Source organism: Mizuhopecten yessoensis, unplaced genomic scaffold (assembly GCF_002113885.1).
Source record: "Mizuhopecten yessoensis strain PY_sf001 unplaced genomic scaffold, ASM211388v2 scaffold716197, whole genome shotgun sequence".
Lineage (NCBI taxonomy): Eukaryota > Metazoa > Mollusca > Bivalvia > Pectinida > Pectinidae > Mizuhopecten > Mizuhopecten yessoensis.
The window spans coordinates 75,662-98,424 of NW_018479996.1; the positions used below are offsets into that span (position 1 = coordinate 75,662).

At 37.1% G+C, this 22,763-nt stretch overlaps 1 protein-coding gene across 11 annotated transcripts in view; it reads right to left on the reverse strand.

The window, feature by feature from the left end:
• LOC110442051 (neurexin-2-like) overlaps window positions 1-22,763 on the reverse strand; it is a 244,323-nt gene that overhangs the window by 41,239 nt on the left and 180,321 nt on the right. For 10 of the 11 annotated variants that reach the window (XM_021485465.1, XM_021485470.1, XM_021485469.1 and 7 more), the window contains 5 exons: window positions 20,673-20,831; window positions 19,477-20,266; window positions 5,667-5,884; window positions 2,475-2,586; window positions 1,041-1,103 (listed from right to left, as the gene is read on the reverse strand). In XM_021485465.1, coding sequence (XP_021341140.1) covers window positions 1,041-1,103; window positions 2,475-2,586; window positions 5,667-5,884; window positions 19,477-20,266; window positions 20,673-20,831 — 1,342 coding nt within the window. The remainder of the gene's footprint in view (window positions 1-1,040; window positions 1,104-2,474; window positions 2,587-5,666; window positions 5,885-19,476; window positions 20,267-20,672; window positions 20,832-22,763) is intronic. The other variant, XM_021485471.1, reaches the window with a different exon arrangement.

Sequence of the window (22,763 nt, forward strand, 5' to 3'; positions counted from 1 at the left end):
TAGTGCCAAGTCTTCCCATTTAAGTGTTACAGAGACATTAATTGGCAATTAAGAATCTCCAAATAAGAAGAGTCCTTGACTCCTCATTTTCTCAGCAATCTGAAATGAATATTCCAACTAAACTGTTGTAAACAATGGCTTTCATGTTTCAATAAGATTATTCCCCATCATACAGATGAAGTAATTTCTGACACTTCTATACATAATGATCAAGTTATAATGAGGTATTATAATACTATAACCTGTTGCTGAACTTTCTCAAATGTTTATGTATAAAACAATATATAAAGGAGCTTTATGTGGTTCCACAAGTTTCATTAATTTCATATGAAGTACAAACAAAATAACAACAATTCTTTTCCACATCGTTCAGGGAGTCTAAAATCCCACCATCTTGACTCTGTATGTATCTACTGTCTCCATTGTGACATCATATTATCTGACAGTCTGTGTTATTATTATTTCGGTAATGTTTTATGATATTACAATAGATCATTTAGGTTGTATTTATTGAATAACAAGTTAATCCTGTGATAAATCTGTATATGTAACATAACGTCTATATCAATTACCCACCGCAACACTGACCGTTTTATGATCAGGATTGAGAGAGATATCTAATGTCTGTATTTAATAACTAGTGATTTACTGGGTATCAGATCTTCCAAGGCAGCAAAACCCCTACAATTATAGGTTAGTGGATATCAATCTATCTAAAACTTCTGGAATTGATCTTCTGATGCAGCCATTGTCAGCTATGGAAGATGACAGACAAAGATGTGTATGTATGATATGTCAGCTTCAGTTACATTGATAGACTATACAGAACATAAAACTCATGCACAAACATCTAAAAGAATCAGCTCAAATGCCACACAAACAGTTCCTCATCTTGGTCAATCAGGAGCTTAACAAAATCATAATGCAGAACCAAAGGATATCAACACAAACTTAACAGCATGGGATTTCTGAGGGGAAACAAAACAGTAGCAAATAGACACGGCTAGAACAACACAGATGAGAGGTGATAGAAGAATTACCGGCGTAGCCCAATACCAGGTTTTTGACATACAAGACCATGGTATAGGACACAGGTATATAATCTGAAATGGAAATTAGTATACAATGATATACCAGTGGTCAGTGACAGGTGATATATGTAATACTTATAGGTTCCTATAGTCATTCGAATTCTCAACCATATATACCACTCAATGGGTAGTCAATTTCTTTTGCTTATCTATATATTAACTTAATCTCTCTTCCTTTTCAAATTATTTTCATATTATCCATTTCTGTGACAGGCTTTGAGTGTCCTTTATAGTACAAGCAGATGATGTTCTGTGATCTCAAAAGGCTATTATGTTCTAGCTATTTTAGAAAGTCCAAGAAATTTTCCATATTTTTCCAATCTGATGATGGCATAGAACTAGCCTTAACTATCTGTCTGGTTTCATTTAGAAAACTCTGTCTTTTATTTACTTATTAACTAAAGTATAAAGACGGATGGCTGCTCCATCTCTACAGCGCCATTATAGCAAAAGCCAGCAAAACCAATATAAAGTACTGTAGTAAGGTTTGGAAACACACCGAACAATTGTCCCAAACTGGGTATTTACTTCAGCGAGCTGCCTTGGCATTGCTCTTTGCCTTGCTTTTGAAAACCTATTATTAAGTATACTAATATATCACTTAAACAGGCCAATCAAACGGCAAGGTCACCAAATTAGGTAGCCAATACAATCTGTAACCAAATTAGGCCACATTACAAGATGGTTATACCGAAGTGAGGCTATTATTATAACTGGTTGACATATAAATCAACAAAAATAATGGACGGTGTAATGCTTACTACACGCTTAATGGCTAGTCACCAGACTAGGTTAACATTTAGAGAAAACATTGGCAGAAACAAGAACGAGGTTGGTCAACTCTGAAAACAATCAATTTTTCTCAAGACAGATGCTCTACTTTAAACAAAGCCAGACAAATGAATGTCATAGCATTAAACAGTGTCTGGTGTTATCTCTAAGCAAGGAGTTAAAAACAAATAAAGCTGACTTGGCTTTAGTTTTCTTCTTAACCAGCTCTACTCAACAATATCTTCACCTTGGAAATTTTGATTTATCATTGCTTTGAAGCCCTATATTTTGAATGATGAGAAATATTATGAATGTTTGAACAATTTATTGTCACAATGGCCTGCTTTGAAAACATATTACTGTCACAGTGGAAAGACAACCAGGACAGCTGAAGGTTGGTGCTGATCCGTTAAGGTCAGATATATCCATGACAACAACTTCTCTATGAATGATGAGATGGACCACAGTGCTACTGAACACATACAAGATGACATTTTTTCTGACATTCTATCTAAAAATAGATTGCTTGCAAGCTCTTGTTAGGTGTTCATACTCAAAAGTAAAGTAGAGGCTGACACATAAGGTTCAAAAACGGTTGCAGTGGAAACCTACCTCCGATGGGATTGTCGTTATCGAGGCTGAGTTCCACCTGGGAGCCACGTCTCTTTATGATGACAGTATGCCATTGGTCATCATCAAGTCTCCTACGACCAATGGTGAGAATCTGAAATTTAATGAAATCAGAAATAATAACACAAGAGTTGCTTTGGTGAATTCTTTCTTAAACATTAAGTCTCAAAACTGAAAATAAAAGTCACATATCTATGAGTACATAACAAGGATGACCTATTAGGATGAAAGAAGGACATGTTTTCAGCTGGTGAAACCTGCCGTACCTGGTGTAAGACAGGAGCATACAATGTAGCTCCGAGGGTTCGACTGTTGATCGACGTGTCTACAGATAATGGTACTTAATGGCAAACACTAAGGGCTATAAGCTTTTAACAACCTGCCTGGCTCAGGTGTGTCTGCTTAAATGATTTCCTTTCTTTTTAACAACAACAAAAATTTGTGATGACTGGAAACATTGAAGGCTGTCAAATGTGGATCTGCATAGAAAAACTCAACTGTCGAGGTTTCATGAAAGTTCTAAATCAGATTGAAGTGAAAGGTTGGATTTCCTCAAAAATCAAATGATTATTAAACCAGTTAAATCATAATGAATGAATTACAGAAAAACCAAATTTGAAATATTGTGAAACTTTGAAATATATTTACATTCATTTTCAGAGCATTTATTTCTTAAAAAAAAAGAAGACTTTTGTGATACCCAGACCATTGTGAACTACTTAACCGATAGCAAGCTGACAATGTTTTCAATAAAAAGCTGCAGGAACTCCACACAATACTAACACAATTGAGAGGTTAATTTCTTTTAAACATTGATGTCCATTACTTTTATTATTGTTTTAAAACAGTCACTGAAAAAAATCCATGCTGTTATACCAGATAGTACAGCCAGGAAAAGATGGCCAAATGCCCAACACTGAGAGAAAATGGAAACGGATTTGTAAAGTTCAAATCTCTAGGCTTTTCTTTTAAAATACCATAAAATTGTGGGTTGTAGTGTCTGCACAGTGGTAAGTGGGGGGTGAGGTGATTGAAATAGTATTCGATAGGTGGCCATTAAACTAGCAAATTAGATTTGAATACAGGGAGCCGGCTTGAGAGTAAATGCAGCGAAATGACCTGAATCTATCCCAGCATCACAGACAATAGCGACCACCGTCTGGAATAACCTTACAATATAGCATCTTCCATCAATCTGTGTGTGACAGGAACAGTACTGGTATACCATCAGCCTCTGACCACTAGAACAATATGTCCATAAATCACTGTTCTAAACGTTACAATACTCTAAAAGCAAGCACAGCTACATTTAAACCATTCAAATATATTCTGGTCATCACAACAGCTGAAATTACTACAATTTTCTTCCAGCAATCATAGTAAGTTGTTACCACAATAAGTTCTAATTTTGTCCTCGTGTGTTGATATTATGTAACATATTTTGTCCATGTATGTTGAGGCTGTGAAACATTAATGTCTATGGTAGGTATGTTGATGCTGTGATATATTTTGTGTTTGTGTGTTGATGCTGTGGTGCTACATTTTGTCTGTGTACCTGAAGTCCACAGGTTAGCTTATGTACCCTGTAGTCCACACTTAGCTAAATTACCATGTAGTCCACACTTAGCGAAAGTACCCTGTAGTCCCCACTTAGCTAAAGTACCATGTAGTCCACTCTTAGCTAAAGTACCCTGTCGTCCACAGTTTAGCTAATTTATCCTGTAGTCCACAGGTTATAGCTAATGTACCCTGTAGTCCACAGGTTAGCTAATGTACCCTGTAGTCCACAGTTTAGCTTATGTACCCTGTAGTCCACACTTAGCTAAAGTACCATGTAGTCCACACTTAGCTAAAGTACCCTGTAGTCCACAGGTTAGCCAATGTACCCTGTAGTCCACAGGTTAGCTAATGTACACTGTAGTCCACACTTAGCTAAAGTACCCTGTAGTCCACAGTTTAGCTAATGTATCCTGTAGTCCACAGGTTAGCTAATGTACCCTGTAGTCCAGAGGTTAGCTAATGTACCCTGTAGTCCACAGGTTAGCTAATGTACCCTGTAGTCCACACTTAGCTAAATAACCCTGTAGTCCACAGTTTAGCTAATGTATCCTGTAGTCCACAAGTTAGCTAATGTACACTGTAGTCCAGAGGTTAGCTTATGTACCCTGTAGTCCACAGGTTAGCTTATGTACCCTGAAGTCCACACTTAGCTAAAGAAGCCTGTAGTCCACAGGTTAGATTATGTACCCTGTAGTCCACGGGTTAGCTTATGTACCCTGTAGTCCACAGGTTAGCTTATGTACCCTGTAGTCCACACTTAGCTAAAGAACCCTGTAGTCCACAGGTTAGCTTATGTACCCTGTAGTCTACACTTAGCTAAAGTACCCTGTAGTATACAGGTTAGCTAATGTACCCTGTAGTCCACAGGTTAGCTTATGTACCCTGTAGTCCACACTTAGCTAAAGTACCCTGTAGTCCACAGGTTAGCTAATGTACCCTGTAGTCCACAGGTTAGCTAATGTACCCTGAAGTCCACACTTAGCTAAAGTACCCTGTAGTCTACAGGTTAGCTAGTGTACCCTGTAGTCCACAGGTTAGCTTATGTACCCTGTAGTCCACAGGTTAGCTAATGTACCCTGTGGTCCACACTTAGATAATATACCCTGTGGTCCACACTTAGTAAATGTACCCTGTAGTCCACAGGTTAGCTAATGTACCCTGTAGTCCACAGGTTAGCTAATATACCCTGTGGTCCACACTTAGCTAATATACCCTGTGGTCCACACTTAGTTAATGTACCCTGTAGTCAACACTTAGCTAATATACCCTGTGGTCCACAGGTTAGCTAATGTACCCTGTAGTCCACAGGTTAGCTAATATACCCTGTAGTCCACAAGAGGTTAACTATATATTTTAAGCAACAGTTCATATAGACACCATATTTTTACCTGCTGAAAACTTTAAGCCCCCAAGATAAACACCTAATAACTAATGCATTGCATATTAACCTATACATACAAACAGGATTACTTAAAGACCATTTTTTTGTTTAGTTTTTTATGTAAGGTGTCTTTCACAACACCAAAGTATATATTAGCAAATCACCTGTATGACCTTTTCATCATTATTCGATGAAATCATTCATATGTTGACCAATGGTCATTATAAGCCTACCTTAGAACCACTGCCCACTCTGATTTCTAGCTTGACCAGTCCATTTTCAAGATAGAGGGCCATAGAATCAAATGATCGGTATGAGGAGGTCATGAAGAGCAGACCGTTGGGGTGTTGTGTTCGGAAGCGTAGCGAGATATCCTCAGCCTCTGTATGGGATTCTTTGTCCAGCGTGATCTTCATGAACTGGGCACTGTCAAAGGCTAGGGTTGCTGCTTCTGTAAGTACAAAATAATAAATTTGATAAAAACTTCACTGAATTTCTATTGACATCTAGGTGATTTTTTCACTTTCAGTATCGGTGGATAGTTATGTCAAACAGACCAGAACTCAATTCAGCTCCGTCTGTTTGAAAATCATATTAGCTCCACCTGTCAGACGCTCAAATGCAATTTATTTCAATGAGTCAAAATCAATTTGGTCTTCAAATGTGACTTATAGGTTTTTCTCCACCTGTCCGAGACCCAGAAGTAACTCAGTTCAATATCGAAAATGATCAGTGTAGTTCGAGGACTTTCCTGGTCAGGTTAAGTTAATCGTTATAACAGGATTATATTATGAGATTTTAATTGTACATAGGTTACGGTCGCCTTCTAGCTTCGAGCTAGGAACCTGGAAATCACAGGTTCGATCCCCAGTGGAAGCACACTATTCTCTTTCTGTTACAAATGGTGTCTGTAGCCCTCCCTGTGGTGACAGGGATCTCAAACCTGGGCAAACACATTTAAAAAGGTGGGAGAAGTGTAGCAGATTTTAATTGTATATAGGTTACAGTGACCTTCTAGCTTCGAGCTAGAGGGAATTTCCCCTTAGCTCAGTGGTAGAGAGGCCGACTAGGAACCTGGAGATCCAGGGTTCGATCCCTGGGGGATGCACACTACTCTCTTTCTGTTACAATATAATTATATGGTAACAAGATATAGAGGTCATGTTCCTCATGGAAAAGTGGTGTAAGTAGACAAAGGACGAAGTGACATTGGTCTTTATACACAGACAGCTGTTATAGACAGTGTTTTATAAATCATGGAGTTCTAGTGACCTTTATAGACAGGTGATTGTAGAAAGGTTTGACAATTTAGTATAAAAGGTGGCGATTTAAGATCTTTATATACACGGATAGACGTTACAGAGAGGCATGACAATTTACAAAAGATGAAATTCCTGTCTTTATAGACAGGCGACCATTATAGATAGTTTTAAACATTTATAAAGAATGGAGTTGTACGTACCATTCTTTAGATAGATTACATGCTTCTAACAACTGTTTAAACTATACTGACAAAGGCACAATTGATATTATCTTTATAAAGAAATGACTCTTACAGATAGATTTCAATATTTACTAAGAATGGAATGGCAGTAGTCCTAGGCCTTATTGCCATAAAGTTGCAAATATTAGTCAAATTTGATAATTTAGAAATGATTGAGTGGTCGCTAGTGATCTTTATAGACAGGTGACAGTTTGAGACAGGTTAACCATTTACAAAAGGGTAGCAAACGTATGGAGTTTTTACATAGGCAAAGTGGTTGGTGTAGACAGGTTTTGTACACTTGCAAATCAATATGTTTACAACCACGATCATGGAAAATACATGAACAGTATGAATTTGGTGCCTATTTCCACTGTTTCCCTGTCCTAAAGATTATCAGTGAAGTGTCTTCTGGGAAGGATAGCGTAGTTAAGGGTGTCTGGAACCGACTGTTAAACCCGGAGACAATCAAACCTGCATTTCCTACAGTACGTGTACGATGTATCTGTCCCTCCCAAACAGCCCAAACCCAATCAACATCTACATGTGTCTACAGCTCAGAGGACAATAGGTCCCTCCATTCATCACTCTCGCACTGTCCCCGACTTAAATTTTCGATATACTGTGAAGTAATAATAAAACCCAAAGAAATTATCTGGAAAGTGAAATAAAAGCATGACATTAGCGCGTAATGTATGGCTCATAGCTGGAACGGTGTAGCTGGGAGACAGTTTATACGGCTTACCCTGGAGACACCATCACTATAGTTACATGCTGGTAGTGTTCGCCACCATTATTTTATCCGACTAAAACTACAGAACTGCGGAAGCAGACAAAACTACGCACGTCACAATGGTCATGTGTTATTGTCAACTCTGCACCATAACGAGTTTCAGGGCTGCGTTATTATATATGCTTCTGCTGTGATTTATTGCTACCATGGTGCAAGAAATCCTTCATCTTTCTTACAGAAAATTGCCCAACAAGCCTTCAGACAGATATACATAAATACCCCAATCAGTTCTGACTTATTATAGCAATGATTCATACCTTTTACCATGTATCACGTATTCTACGGTGTTTTCTTTATAAACACACAAGCAAGAACCTGAAAATACTAAGTTTGGTGTGAGGGAGCATTAAATTAAATTATTTAGCTATGATTGAAGAGGGAGAATGTATCATCACCAATTATTGTTTAGGCGCAGCTATCCTCGGCCCTCATTTCCCATGTCTGGGAGCTCTCGTGCTGGGAGGTAATAAGTCGTCCATAGCATGTCATTCACAAGACCTTGCTTTATTTTAGAATGACCAAGTCCCTGTTCACCATAAATTTCAATGAGGATTTCTAACTAGGGAATCACAACATTACTTTTTTCTTGTGGCTGTTGTCAAAATAAGGAGTGGGAAGATATTTAGTGATGATATAGTGATAACTTTGAACAATGATAGATACACATGTAAAGCTTCTGTTTGTGCTAGACAAATTTCAGAGAGTTTTTAGCATTTGATTAGGTTGTCTTAAAAAAAAGACCTTGTGGGAAATTGGGAAATTGGGAAATTGATTTGAATCAACTCTGTAGTATGTATTATAGGGACATCCTATGACGCCAGCATTGTAATGTCACAGCAGGGACCCATCAAGTCTCCGCCTACGGCCTCCGCTAGAGGACATTTCCTATTCTAGCTCTATTTATGGGGCACTGGACTAGAAATCTGTAGCCCTGGGTTAGAATCTCACTGAGGCACATGGAATGGCTGTATGTCCTTAGTTATCACTTTCAAAAGTAAACATGCACAGCCATAGATCATGGGAATTAAACCTTCATATACAATTTGAGAAAGATCCCTCTAGTACTTTATAAGATAAAGCGATAACAAAAAATGTTGATGATCAATTTAAGGTCATATAGACAGCATGGATGAAAAGTAATCGGAATATTCCACCATCTGATGATGGTGGGCTAAAAAACAAAGTCAATTGTATGCACAAATCATTGTCAAACTTTTAGGAACTCTTTAATTTATCTGATGTAGGTCAGTGGGATGAGTTGAAGTCCAACAAGTTTGCAGCAGGAAACTCCGGACAAAACCTTTACCAATCCGTCCCTAATGGTAAATATGTGTCAGGGCAATTATGGCACTGCCAATTTAGATTATGCAAATAGAGTATACTAAGTGGTCACAGAGTTCTGAAGCACTTTTTGTAAATATTTAAACAAATTACCATATTGACATATACAATACACGAGGAAAAGATTCAGAATTAGGTTAATTACCATTGACCAAGATTCAAAATGGCAGGTCAATCAAAGATCAATGATGTCAATATTGGCTTAAAAAAATAGACCAATCAAAATCAAGAGACCATGTTAAAATTAGGTAACAACTGTTTAACATGGAGTCAATGTCCTTTCGTTTTCTTTATTTGGTTACATGATCCATATCAAAAATCAGTTAACCATGCACTCCCAAACAAACACAATTATCGAAGTGATCTGTCTCCATCAACCTTAACTTAAACGTAATTTACTGGAATCAAATCTTCCAAATAACTTTCACATTTATCAATAGTTTAAATGATTTTGAACTTAATTTTTTCCGCAAGATATAGCGAAGAGTGGTGGGGCTCTGGCTATCAGATTATAACCATCACAATTGGTCGTGTGACAGATCCACTTGGTATTAGAACTCCTGATGGCTAATTTTGATGTATAGATATGATGTGGGGTACAATACTCGCCATGTGTATGAACAACATCAGTATAATGACTAAGTGAATGAGGATATAAATGTACTACATATTACAGATAATACTCACCATTATATTGTCTGAATATAACACATGGTTCAGCACCTATCTCACTTCGAGTGATGATTCAGATGTCAATAAATTACACTATTTTTTATCTTATATCACTTGCTTCGACCATGAAAATGAATATTTCAAAATAAACAAAGAAGATTTATATGTGATTCATGACTGTTCTTATCAGAACGAGTTCATTTTACATAAAATATACAGCCACAAACCTTGATAATGTTGGAACCATAAAAAACAATATAGCCAAGATAACACAGACCAATAGTAACCCAGCATTTATACAGGAAGCCCTACATACCCAGGAGTTGTTCATTTGACTCTGATTCACCATAACTGATTTTATGTTTTTGAGATAAAAACACTGGTTTATACTGCTGATTCATATGAGACTTAATCCTGCCCTCTGCATTTCCATTTCACACTGAATTCTTATTTCCCTCTGGATTCCCATTCTCACTGGATTCCTATTTTGCACTCAGATTACCATTTCCGACTGGATTCCCATTTAACAATTTATTCCCATTTCACATTCACACACAGCATTGCCATTTCCCTCTGGATTCCCATTTCCACCCAGTTCCCCATTTCCCACTGAATTCCCATTTCACACAAGATTCCAAAGGCATATCTCACACAAGATTTCCAGTTAATTCACACAGTTAGGAGTAATCTACCTTATGATATGTCCTTTATGTATGATATTTTCCTACATAAATATCTTCCAAATTTGAAATTCATGTCAATTTTAGGTTCAGATTTTATATGAAATAGAAAACAAATAGTAAAAAACGACCTTGTTAACACTCATTTTTCAAAATTACATTGAGATTATCAAGGCTTCAGAGTTAATGGAAGAGGAATTTTCATTTCAAAATATATCAGGTCAGGATTATTTGGAGTTTCCCATTATAGCAAGATTTCCTGAAGATGAGAGTCTGCATATAAAAAGGAGATATAATGAGGTTCCTTTACACGTGCCTCCTATGCCGAGAAGATGTTGCTTTAATATGTAAAGACAGGATTTCAACAAATAAAGAATGCCACGTTCTCCAGGGATCCTCTACTTGAGAGACACAAGGCGAGTTTCAAACACATAAAACAGCATCAATGACAACCGCCGATCTGCACTTGATCGTCCTGGGGCTCGATGATCTTGTAATCCTATCTTCTGTCACCTTGACCCAAATAGCATTTTAATTCGTTCTTTATTGATACGTCAAACTTTCAAATTTGATAGAAACCAATTAAAAATCGGTGGGAAAAATCTAACAATTTTTTTCCGGTTTTCCAAAACTGTGTTTGGAATGTCAATATCCCTAATTGTGGCATATAACTCAATGTCAGAGGAAATCTTACATCCACATGAATACAGAAGGAGTTTCAGGTAGTCTTCAGTGATTTCTGTTATGTTCAATTCACTTTGCAATAATCTCTCATTTATAAATTGTATTGCAGTGATTTGAAAACAACAGGAAGACCAGACTGGGATGACTTAACTTCAGAAAGTGTTTTTTTAATGTCTCAATACACTTTTTGTTTATTTTTTTCCTGTTTACTGAAGCTTTGTTGTCAATTTTATCACATTTATTCTGGAAACAACAATTTCATCTGAAATCTAATTGTTTAGGACTTTTAAGGATTGCTGTCCCACTGCACTGTGTTTTTTCCTATAAATAGTAACCACCCCCTTAACTTGTGTTTGGCTATAACTGTTGACAATGTAGTTCAATGACCCAGAGTGATAGTTTATCAATTTGAAGTCCAGGGATCGAGTCTGTCTTCACCCCGTTGATATTTTTTCACACTCAGGACTAGCTGGAAAAATCAGTTTCCAATACATGGTTACAGATTTTCGCAGTGGTACGGAGATCCTACTAATTGGTAAGGAGATCCTACTAATTGGTAAGGAGATCCTACTAATTGGTAAGGAGATCCTACTAATTGGTAAGGAGATCCTACTAATTGGTGCCGGCTCAATGACATGAGTGATTTTGTATAGCACCTTGACCTACATAGAGTTGTAGATAAAAAGCAATCAACAGCTGTTTTTCATGTGTTTGTCAACAAAGAAGTTTACAGTGACAGTAACTTTACATGTACATGTGGATTCAGATACAGATTAATAATTGTCTTGTCTGTCCATCAGGACATATCGATGGCTTATAAAAATAACCTCTATTGACCACCATATTTACATAAATTCTCAAAACAACGATAAAATCAGATCAATTAAAAGCAATACAATAACTGTTGAACAATACCGGTATTGACCCGGAGACATCTTATTTCACACAAAAGCAACAATTTGATGACAAACAGACTACAATAGCGGAGCCCTCCAGCCTTGAGTCCCAGTGATATAATGCTGTACTGGCCACTGTTTGTATAGGTTTTCAGTGTTATATGGTTTAACCGCTGTCGTCTAAGTGTCATATTGTAATGGTTGGTGCTCCTTTGTTTAACAACTCTTTCCTCGTGACATTCGTTATTCCACTCGACAAACCTGCGGTGGAGAAAGGTATCAGACAGGAAGCGTAAGATTCCTCATCAATTCTGTATGCAGTAATCCATCCATTTTTATTACATGACCTTTCGCTCCCCATAAAACTCTCCGTTAATGACTTCCGCGACTAATTAGCATAGCTATTGCGATATAATACCCATTCTCATACTGGAGCTACATGGTTTAATGATCCGCTATCCTCCACCTATCGTGGATGCATGTTAATAGTCTCCTGGTGTCAGATTTGTCACATCTGTGGTAATGTAACCTGAGGATAATTTAAACAATATTGATTTACCGTTAAAAGTGACAACATCAAAAAAAGATGTCTGTTTAGTTTCAATATAGATGAAGTTTTACATCCAAATCATACGCCGTCTAAATCATATGATATTAGAGTCGGGCTATAATCTTCAATCTCCCTTTATTTTTTCTCTATCAGGTTGGTACTTAATTAATCCTTTGTCATTTTGGAAATGTTAATGAACCAGAAGTTTATCTTACATTATCAAAAAGAAAGTTTTGGGATGACAAACTTCTATATTTAAACAATATGGTCCAATCTTCTCACCAAGTGTACTGATCAAACTAGCTAGCCCATATTTTCTGTGTAGTCAAATCTTCATCACAACCAGTGGCCATATCAAACTACCAATCCACATTTCTGTGAAGTCAAATCCACATCACAACCAGTGACCATATCAAACTACCAATCCACATTTCTGTGAGGTCAAATCCACATCACAACCAGTGACCATATCAAACTACCAATCCACATTTCTGTGAAGTCAGATCCACATCACAACCAGTGACCATATCATAACCACCGATCCACATTTCTGTGTATTCAAATCCACATCACATCAAGTGGCCATATCAAACTACCAATCCACATCACATCCAGTGGCCATATCAAACTACCAATCCACATTTCTGTGTGTTCAAATCCACATCACATCCAGTGACCATATCAAACTACCAATCCTCATCACATCCAGTGACCATATCAAACTACCAATCCACATCACATCCAGTGGCCATATCAAACTACCAATCCTCATCATATCAAGTGGCCATATCAAACTACCACTCATCATCACATCCAGTGGCCAAATCAAACAACCAATCCACATTTCTGTGTGTTCAAATCCTCATCACATCCAGTGCCCATATCAAACTACCAATCCACATTTCTGTGTGATCAAATCCACATCACATCCAGTGACCATATCAAACTTCCAATCCACATTTCTGTGTGTTCAAATCCTCATCACATCCAGTGCCCATATCAAACTACCAATCCACATCACATCAAGTGGCCATATCAAGCTACCAATCCACATTTCATCAAGTGGCCATATCGAACTACCAATCCTCATCACATCAAGTTGCCATATCAAACTATCAATCCTCATCACATCAAGTGGCCGTATCAAACTACCAATCCTCATCAAATCAAGTGGCCATATCAAACTACCACTCATCATCACATCCAGTGGCCAAATCAAACAACCAATCCACATTTCTGTGTGTTCAAATCCTCATCACATCCAGTGCCCATATCAAACTACCAATCCTCAACACATCCAGTGGCCATATCAAACACCCAATCCACATTTCTGTGTGTTCAAATCCTCATCACATCCAGTGCCCATATCAAACTACCAATCCACATTTCAACAAGTGGCCATATCAAACTACCACTCATCATCACATCCAGTGGCCAAATCAAACAACCAATCCACATTTCTGTGTGTTCAAATCCACATCCCATCCAGGGGCCATATCAAACTACCAATCCACCTTTCGTCAAGTGGCCATATCAAACTACCAACCCTCATCACATCAAGTGGCCAAATCAAACTATCAATCCTCATCACATCAAGTGGCCAAATCAAACTATTAATCCTCATCACATCAAGTGGCCGTATCAAACTACCAATCCTCATCATATCAAGTGGCCATATCAAACTACCAGTCCACATTTCATCAAGTGGCCATAACAAACTACCAATCCTCATCACATGAAGTGGCCATATCAAACTACCAAGCCTCATCACATCCAGTGACCATATCAAACTCCCAATCCTCATCCCATCCAGTGACCATATCAAACTACAAATCCTCATCATATCAAGTGGCCATATCAAACTACCAATCCTCATCACATCAAGTGGCCAAATCAAACTATTAATCCTCATCACATCAAGTGGCCATATCAAACTACCAATCCACATTTCTGTGAAGTTAAATCCACATCACATTATACACCCAGTGGCCATATCAAACTACCAATCCTCATCACATCAAGTGGCCATATCAAACTACCAATTCACATCACATCAAGTGACCATATCAAACTACCAATCCTCATCACATCCAGTGGCCATATCAAACTACCAATCCACATTTCTGTGAAGTCAAATCCACATCACACCCAGCAGCCATATCGAACTACCAATCCTCATCGCATCGAGTGGCCATATCAAACTCCCGATCCATAATTCTGTGAAGTCAAATCCACATCACATCATACACCCAGTGGCCATTATTCAACTACCAATCCACATTTCTGTGTAGTCAAATCCATATCACTATATTAATGGCCTGCCAATATCTTTTTTTTTCAATCATTATCCTTATATACCACAGAGTAAAAACAATTTGAAGCCTGAATTTTGTTTTTGTGTGAAAAATCAATGGAATCGAAAAGCAGAAACTGTGTACGATATATTGGTGTATTTAGTATAATTTATGGTAACTGTGTAAACTTGAACGACACGTCTCATACTTGTGAATATTGATCCAGAAAATAAATTCTATGCAAACCATGGAGAGGTAATAGACTCCCCACATGAGCTATTTATTAAAGGTAATTTCTGAGATTATTCATTAGAAATGTTTGCGTTTGCGAACTAATTTTCAGTATGACTGATGACTTGTATAGAGGGTCTGTTCAGTAGACACACATAGTGGCACGACTCTCCATCATATATTCTGTACGTCAGCTAGTGGAACCTGTATTACTTCTGGTGTTACAAACAAACCGTATTTACATGGAGAGTGCATTTACGACACTGAAAAATCCATCTCGACCTTGTTTTCATTTTTCACTTTCAATAAAACTGTCACTTTACTCTGCTTCCAATAATTGAAAATTGAAGACAATTTTGTTTCTCATTGCAATGATTTCACTAACATAGGCCAATAAATGACTGTGGAATGAACAGGACAGAAGTCTTTGTTCAAATCAAATCAATCTTTTTCTTATCTGCTTCATCTAGCGGGTAGTTTCAGGCTCCTTTACAGGAAGGTACTTATATATTTTGTACACAATTATTTCTTTTATCTTACATGACATTTTTGCCCAAATTTAAAAAACTTTATCAGCGAACTATTGAGACAATTAAAAAAAACATGAGTATCGACCAACAGAAATTCTAGCTTAAGCACTGTCACACCAACACTAGTATATACACATCTACACTATACATACAACACTAGTATATACACATCTACACTACATACAACACTAGGATATACACATCTACACAACATACAACACTAGTATACACACATCTACACTACATACATCACTAGTATATACACCTCTACACTATACATACAACACTAGCATATACACATCTACAGTACATACAACACTAGTATACACACATCTACACTACATACAACACTAGTATATACACATCTACACTACATACAACCCTTGATAGCACTCTAGCTATGTCGTAATATTCATACTAACGTCAAATTACTATTTACCACCCTAATAATTTCCTTTTTAAATCAGCAGAATTCTCTTTGTCTCTCAATTCTTGCCCCAAATTCAAATAATTCAGCACATAGAACATATTAGATTGCATCTGATTAATATACATACCTTCCATAGCAAAGTGCCGTCGAAAATTGAATAAATTGCAATAAAATTGCATTCAGTGTCAATGTATTACACATGATTGACCTATTGGTCTGGGTGAAATACATATTAAAAGGGGCATAACTCTGAAAAATTTGTTTCAAATTTGACAACGTGCCAAAGATCACTACATCACTCATTAGGAAAGTATTTTGCCAATTTTGAGAGAAATCCCTTTAGAACTTTATAAGATGCAATTCACATAATATTCTGGATGAGAAGTTATACAAAAAGGGACATAACTCTAAGAAATGTTGTCCAAATTCAACGACGAAGGAAAGGGCATAACATTGTATCATAGAGAAATAGTATGCTAGGTTTGAGAGAAATCATTTCAGGGGGTATAATGAAGTTGCTAGAGTGATGTCACAGGATCAGGAATGGGCGAGAAAGGACAAGATCTACTAAACAGGGCGCCTCTGTTCATTGATGCCCCTAATCCCTCCTTACCCAGATAGATTCTTTGATTTTCCTGACTTTCCAGTTGTCCTCCCTTTCAACTTCTTTTGAATTGTTCCAGTCTGTGATGTGGTTGGGGCAGAATGACTAAACATATTACTAATCCCCTTGAATACCTGCAGTATTTGAATGCTATTGGGCAAAATGTCTCTAAGATTTTTGACAGCTGCCTTAATTTACTGATTCAGCACACTGCCGCTAATTAGTGAGTTGAATTCAGCAGTTTAGAGTCAGGACACGGTCATTTACACTCTTTGCTAGAAAAAGGAAACAAGACATTTTCTAAAGGTCGCAAAAAAGGTTTTCTGTTCCTGTTCGTGTTCAAAACAAACTCATAGCCTTCATTATTCATACCAAACTGATTAATGTTACTCCGAATATTTCATATTTGTAAATATTACAAAACACAGACATACAGAAAGATACGAACAGTATTTAACACACTGGCGTACAAAAAACACTCCATATACACATGTACAACCTTTAGTTAAGACATTCAGACTCCATATCTATATATGCATGATATTTTATATGGACTGAATATAATTAAATTCAGACATACAAAAGTCTGTATAACTATGTACAACTACACACAGACACTCTACATGTGGAAACATTACATTGAATCAAGTCTGACTCGTCACAACCCTCTTCTGGCTTCCACTGACATGCACAGCTTCAGATAATGGCTTGTCCTTTCAAAAGAAGCCATAGTGATGGCAGTAACCGCAAGTGAGACTTCTAAAGATATCTGTACTTTTTTGGATTTTTCTGCAAACGTGTCTTTTATGTGAGATACATTGATTGGCATGCCAACTGGCTTGTTCTAGTATACGGGGCCAGACCCAGAGGGCTTCTGTTTCCAGTACCATACAGAACAAATCACAACGGGAAGTCTAAGTTAATTGATCTCACGTTATTCGTCAGAAACCTTCACTTTCCAGGCGATCTGAGAAACAGGTGTTTTTTCCCCTTTTGACTTACACACACGTTGCAGTACCGAATACAAACGCAACTAAGTCCCATAATGAACAGAGTGGAGTGTGACTATAACAGATTGTGATACCTCTTTACCATCTTTCTTTGATTACTGAAAATGGAAATAACAAAATTAACTTTTCCATCAGATCCTATCAGCCTAGCTAGTGAGCTCATTTCTGCCTGTTGACATATATACCGCTCAAATTACCAGCAGCTTCTTTCTGAGTTGGTGTGTGCTGGCCTTTCTCTGCGGCTCCAGCGATAGGGTGGGATTATCTGTTCTGGTTTGTGTGCTGGTAATTTAGATTTTCACAAAGGAGAAATTTCAATACTGCATTACAATTCACAGCAATGCAGCACAAATGTGTTAAAAAACGCATTGCAATTCAATAGAAAAATGCATTACACAATACACTGCAATTCAATAGAAAAATGCATTACACAATACACTGCAATTCAATATGCAACATTGCAATGTAATTCAATACAATGCCGCATTATAATGTATTGCAATACCATCCTGCATTAATTTATAACTCAACAGAATATTGCATTATAATACAATATATTACAATACATTGCACAATGTAATATGCCACAATGATGCAAGGCAATATTGCATTATACAACATTGTAGTTTGAAATACAAGAAGATGTTAAGAAAGTAGACAACTCTCAACAAAGTTAACATTCTGTAAATCACAATGGACTCCCAAGGTAGTTTGGACATCAAACTGTTTTTAGAGCAGTATTGATCGTAATCTTTGATTCTAAAACTATGTTTACCATGTCTAAGGTCAACGCAGACCAGTGAACTTCCCTGGGTTTTATGGAAATGCCACATGAAGGAAATAAACAATCTTGTCAGGAAGTTTTGTTAGGTTTCCCTGCTTTTTGTCATGGTACAATGATCATCATGATGGCTGACACCATCTGTTTCTGATGTCACCCCATAGTTGCTATAGTTGCTCTTTTTATAACTTTGAGTTCTGATTGTGTCCTTGTATAGAAATACACAAGGGAATATATGTTTTATAATATTGGTATATTTTGTGCTTGTGTATTTACAGTACAAGATACATTTTGCCTGTTTGTATTTATACTATGGGAATATTTCTGTTCTTGTGTGTTTACACTATGGGATACATTTTGCCATCTGTATTTATACCAAGGCTATATTTTGCCCCTGTATATTACGACTATGGGAATAATGGATCCTTTTGTATTTCTACTTAAGTTTTATTTTGTTCTTGCCGGTTTTCTGAATTCACTTTAATTTCTCCATAGGGAAATCATGGTTCAGCTGAAGAAACTTCTAAATTTAGGAGCATTCAAGAAACTTAGGCCTGAGTGGTTGCATAAGAAATTTATTATGCTTATTGATGAAATCATTAGACCCTCTAAAACCTCTGGAGATATAAGCTATGGATAATCAAGGGAGGTAAGCTAAGGATAATCAAGGGAGGTAAGCTATGGATCATCAAGGGAGGTAAGCTATGGATAATCAAGGGAACTGAGCTATGGATAAGATGAGAAAACTAGCATTTCGTGATTTTTATATACTGACAACTTAGGAAAGTGTGACATAAAACACTTATTTTTTCCTACAAAAGCAATCAGTAAGGCAAGACCTCTGCAATTGTCTTGTTTGTAGCTTAAATTGTACTGAAAAATGTTTGATTTTGGTTTTTCTGAAACTAATGTAAACATGAAAACAGCAAAAAGGCATGACTTGTAAAATTCTGAATATTCACTGAATAGTTGGCATGAGGTAAGACCACAAGACAACCATAAATACATTCTCTAATTGAATATTTCTGTGATTCTAGTCATCAATGTAGTATTGTGTGACTTACCTGTCTGACAGAAGTCACCAACGTAGCGTGTGGCCTTACAGTCACATACATATCTGTTCCAGCCCTCACTACACTGGCCATTGTTGATACAGGGCCGGGTCATACACTGCGGCTCGGAGGGACGACAGAAATTCACAATGTCTGTCTTGCTCTGTTTCCGTGCAGCATTGAGAAGGTCCATCTTGTTCCCGTTTATAACAACATCTTGCATGCATCCAACAAATCCGTAACCAAGCATACCTGCCCACATCTCTTTGGGCAGCTGATACTTCTCCTTGTAGTCGTTGACCCCACCCACGTATAAAACCCCTACCATGTCCAAGTTAGAGTTCTCTCCCCTGACAGTATAGTTCACTCTTTGTCCATCAAACAGAATCCAGCCCCGCCTACCAATGTGCTCCAGGCTGACTTCGTGAAGTTTTGCATCACTGACAGGCTGCATGGATACCTGTATACGCATGGCACCTGACCCAAGGTCTATTATCAGATACATGAACCGATCCTGAATTTCAAAAGCAAAGAAGTCCGAGTTCTGTGTGCCACTGTTGTACATGACAACACCATTGGGTTCATTGGTCATGAATGCAAAAGACAGGGAGCCGCCAGCAGATCCTACCTCCCATGATGGCAAGATGATGTAGGATTCAGGGGTAGTAAAGGTCACGGGCTGAGATTCCACGATGTCATGACACTTGTTAAATACAACATCGCCAACAACCTTCAGGATGTCACTCTGCTCTATTGCCAAGGTCGTCAGGTCAAGGGTCACGCTATCAGATTTGTAGATCACCTAGGATTAAATGTGGAAACATAAAACAGTTAAAAGGTTATCGTTTAAAAATAAGGGAAAATCAATGCTACAACTTAATGCACCTGTTACAGGAAGGCAGTTGTTGAAGCATAGAATGATATTCAGACAGAAACATCCACTTCTTAGAAAAATAATACAACCCTTTATAATCAAATGTAAGTAAAGTGCTAGTTAAAATGATTCTGCTATTTAAACAATGGATTTGTTCTATGTTAAAACAAAAATATAATGCTACTGAAAATGGAAATAAACAAAAACTTATTAAATGCATATTAAAAAATTGTTGGTAACTTAAAGGCAAAAAACAGCATTTGCATTTGTCATCAATTTATTATAAAACACATATTTACAATTTCAAATAAGAACGAATCTTGAATAGTGTTACCTTTTTCATGCATCCTTTGAAGTTGGTCTGGACTCTGGCCCCATACAGAGTGGACGGGTTGGGGCTGCCCCCTACATATAGTAGTCGACTCGACAGCATGGTAAAGTCGCCTGCCGTCGTACCGGACTTCTTAAATCCACCGTCTACCATGATGTCAATCTGTGAGAACATAATATCGGTGGTGAGTCTCTCTACCAAAAAACTGGCTACATTTATAAATAAACATAAATATATTTAATATAGCATAAATAAATAAGTTATTCAGTGTTCTATAAAGAAAAATATTTAATATTTTCGTGTCATTCATGCATAGGGGTTATAACCCAAGTCTGGCATATACAAATACAAATGTTCTGTATACAATAACCGAAACATTTAGAAAACTTATTGCTTAATTGATCTTTCTAAAGCATATTTTCTATATTTGTGGATTGTGATATGTATTTCACATTGAATTACTGTATTATGCTTCCTATTGATGTGAATGGTTATTTTTTATGAGTATGGGGTTTCTATGTGTTTTTTTATGTGTATTATTATCTTTTTTTTTTTTTTATAGGTGGAAAGCTATATCACATGTAAATCTACCACAACATGAACGCATGAATGATCGACATACTAGAAACCAATACGAAATTCCTTATGAGTTTACAGATTAAAAAAAACTTAAGTCATTCCACATTATAAAACAAAAGTCGCTATGAATGCCCACAGGAAGTAGTTTGTAGATTAAATTTCGCTGCAATAAAATTACATTTTGACATACAGTTTGTTTCTACAGTTGTGTGACAGCACAACGGACCAAAAATAGCGAGCGCACACGCTTACATTGTTCACACACCTTCCGCACATCGTTCACACATGGTGCGCACAACTGTGCGATTTAACATTCGTTCTCCCCGTTGTGAGTTCTCTCCGCTCAACTGTACGATTTGGTACAATTTGTAGATCAATATTACGGAATGAAAAAAATACGGAAAGCTCGTATGCAATAGTGAAAACTGTATATATTACTGTAATTTCTCATCACAGTCATGAAGATTATGTACAGTTTTACAATGCGTGTAACACAGCATTACAGTGACTGTTGAATGGGTTTGGCTCCAAGGTAACAGAACAGGTAAATAACAATTTGATGAGTGACCAGAGTTTTACGTGGCCTGTACCTGACACAGAGCTGATATGCGATACCGTACGTTTAGTATTTGTTATTTGCATTCGGTTTGCCTATGGCTCCCCTTCACCTGGGTTTTCACACCTCTGACCCTACCCGACGAAATAGGTAAACGCCCCGGGGGGGGGGGGGGGGGAAACGAGTCACCGTACAAAGTGGTTATGTTTACCTGTATACAGGACTGTGTTGTAATTTCATATGTGTCGATTAAGGTCGTTTTAAGAGTACCGAAAACACAATTTCTAATTTTAAGAAAGTATAGACATAACGATAAGCTTATTGATGTAAGTAGAATATAGAAACATACATGTATGTAAAAATCAAATTTATTTGTTACACACGAATTCGTATATATTGTTAAGGCATTCCTCAATTTATACCAACTACAATTGTTATCGCACATCGTTCGTCCATTGTGCACACATATGTGCGCATGCAAGGATCATACAATATTTATCGTTCACATTTTGTGCACACATCGTTCACACACCGTGCACACACTGTGCGCACACCGCACATCGTGTAATGTTGTGCGATCCCACAACTGTACAAAAGACCTGTTTTTCTCACATTCAACAAGGTCGACATTAATAAGCTAGAACCAAAAATAAAATTATGTAATCTTCTTAGAATAATTTAATCATACAGAGATTGAACTGAGAGTAGTGGTTTTAGAAATTATTGATCAAGAATTATAATTACAGTGTTACCCTGAAAACAAAAGAATTATGATACAAGTTAAATATCACCATCATTTATAACATACAACTCCACAGAAATCCTGTGGTGGAATCTGTAATTACACGAATTACATTTATTAACATACAACTCCACAGGAATTCTGTGATGGAACTTTTAATTACACTAGTTACACTTATTAACATACAACTCCAAAGGAATTCTGTGATGGAACTTTT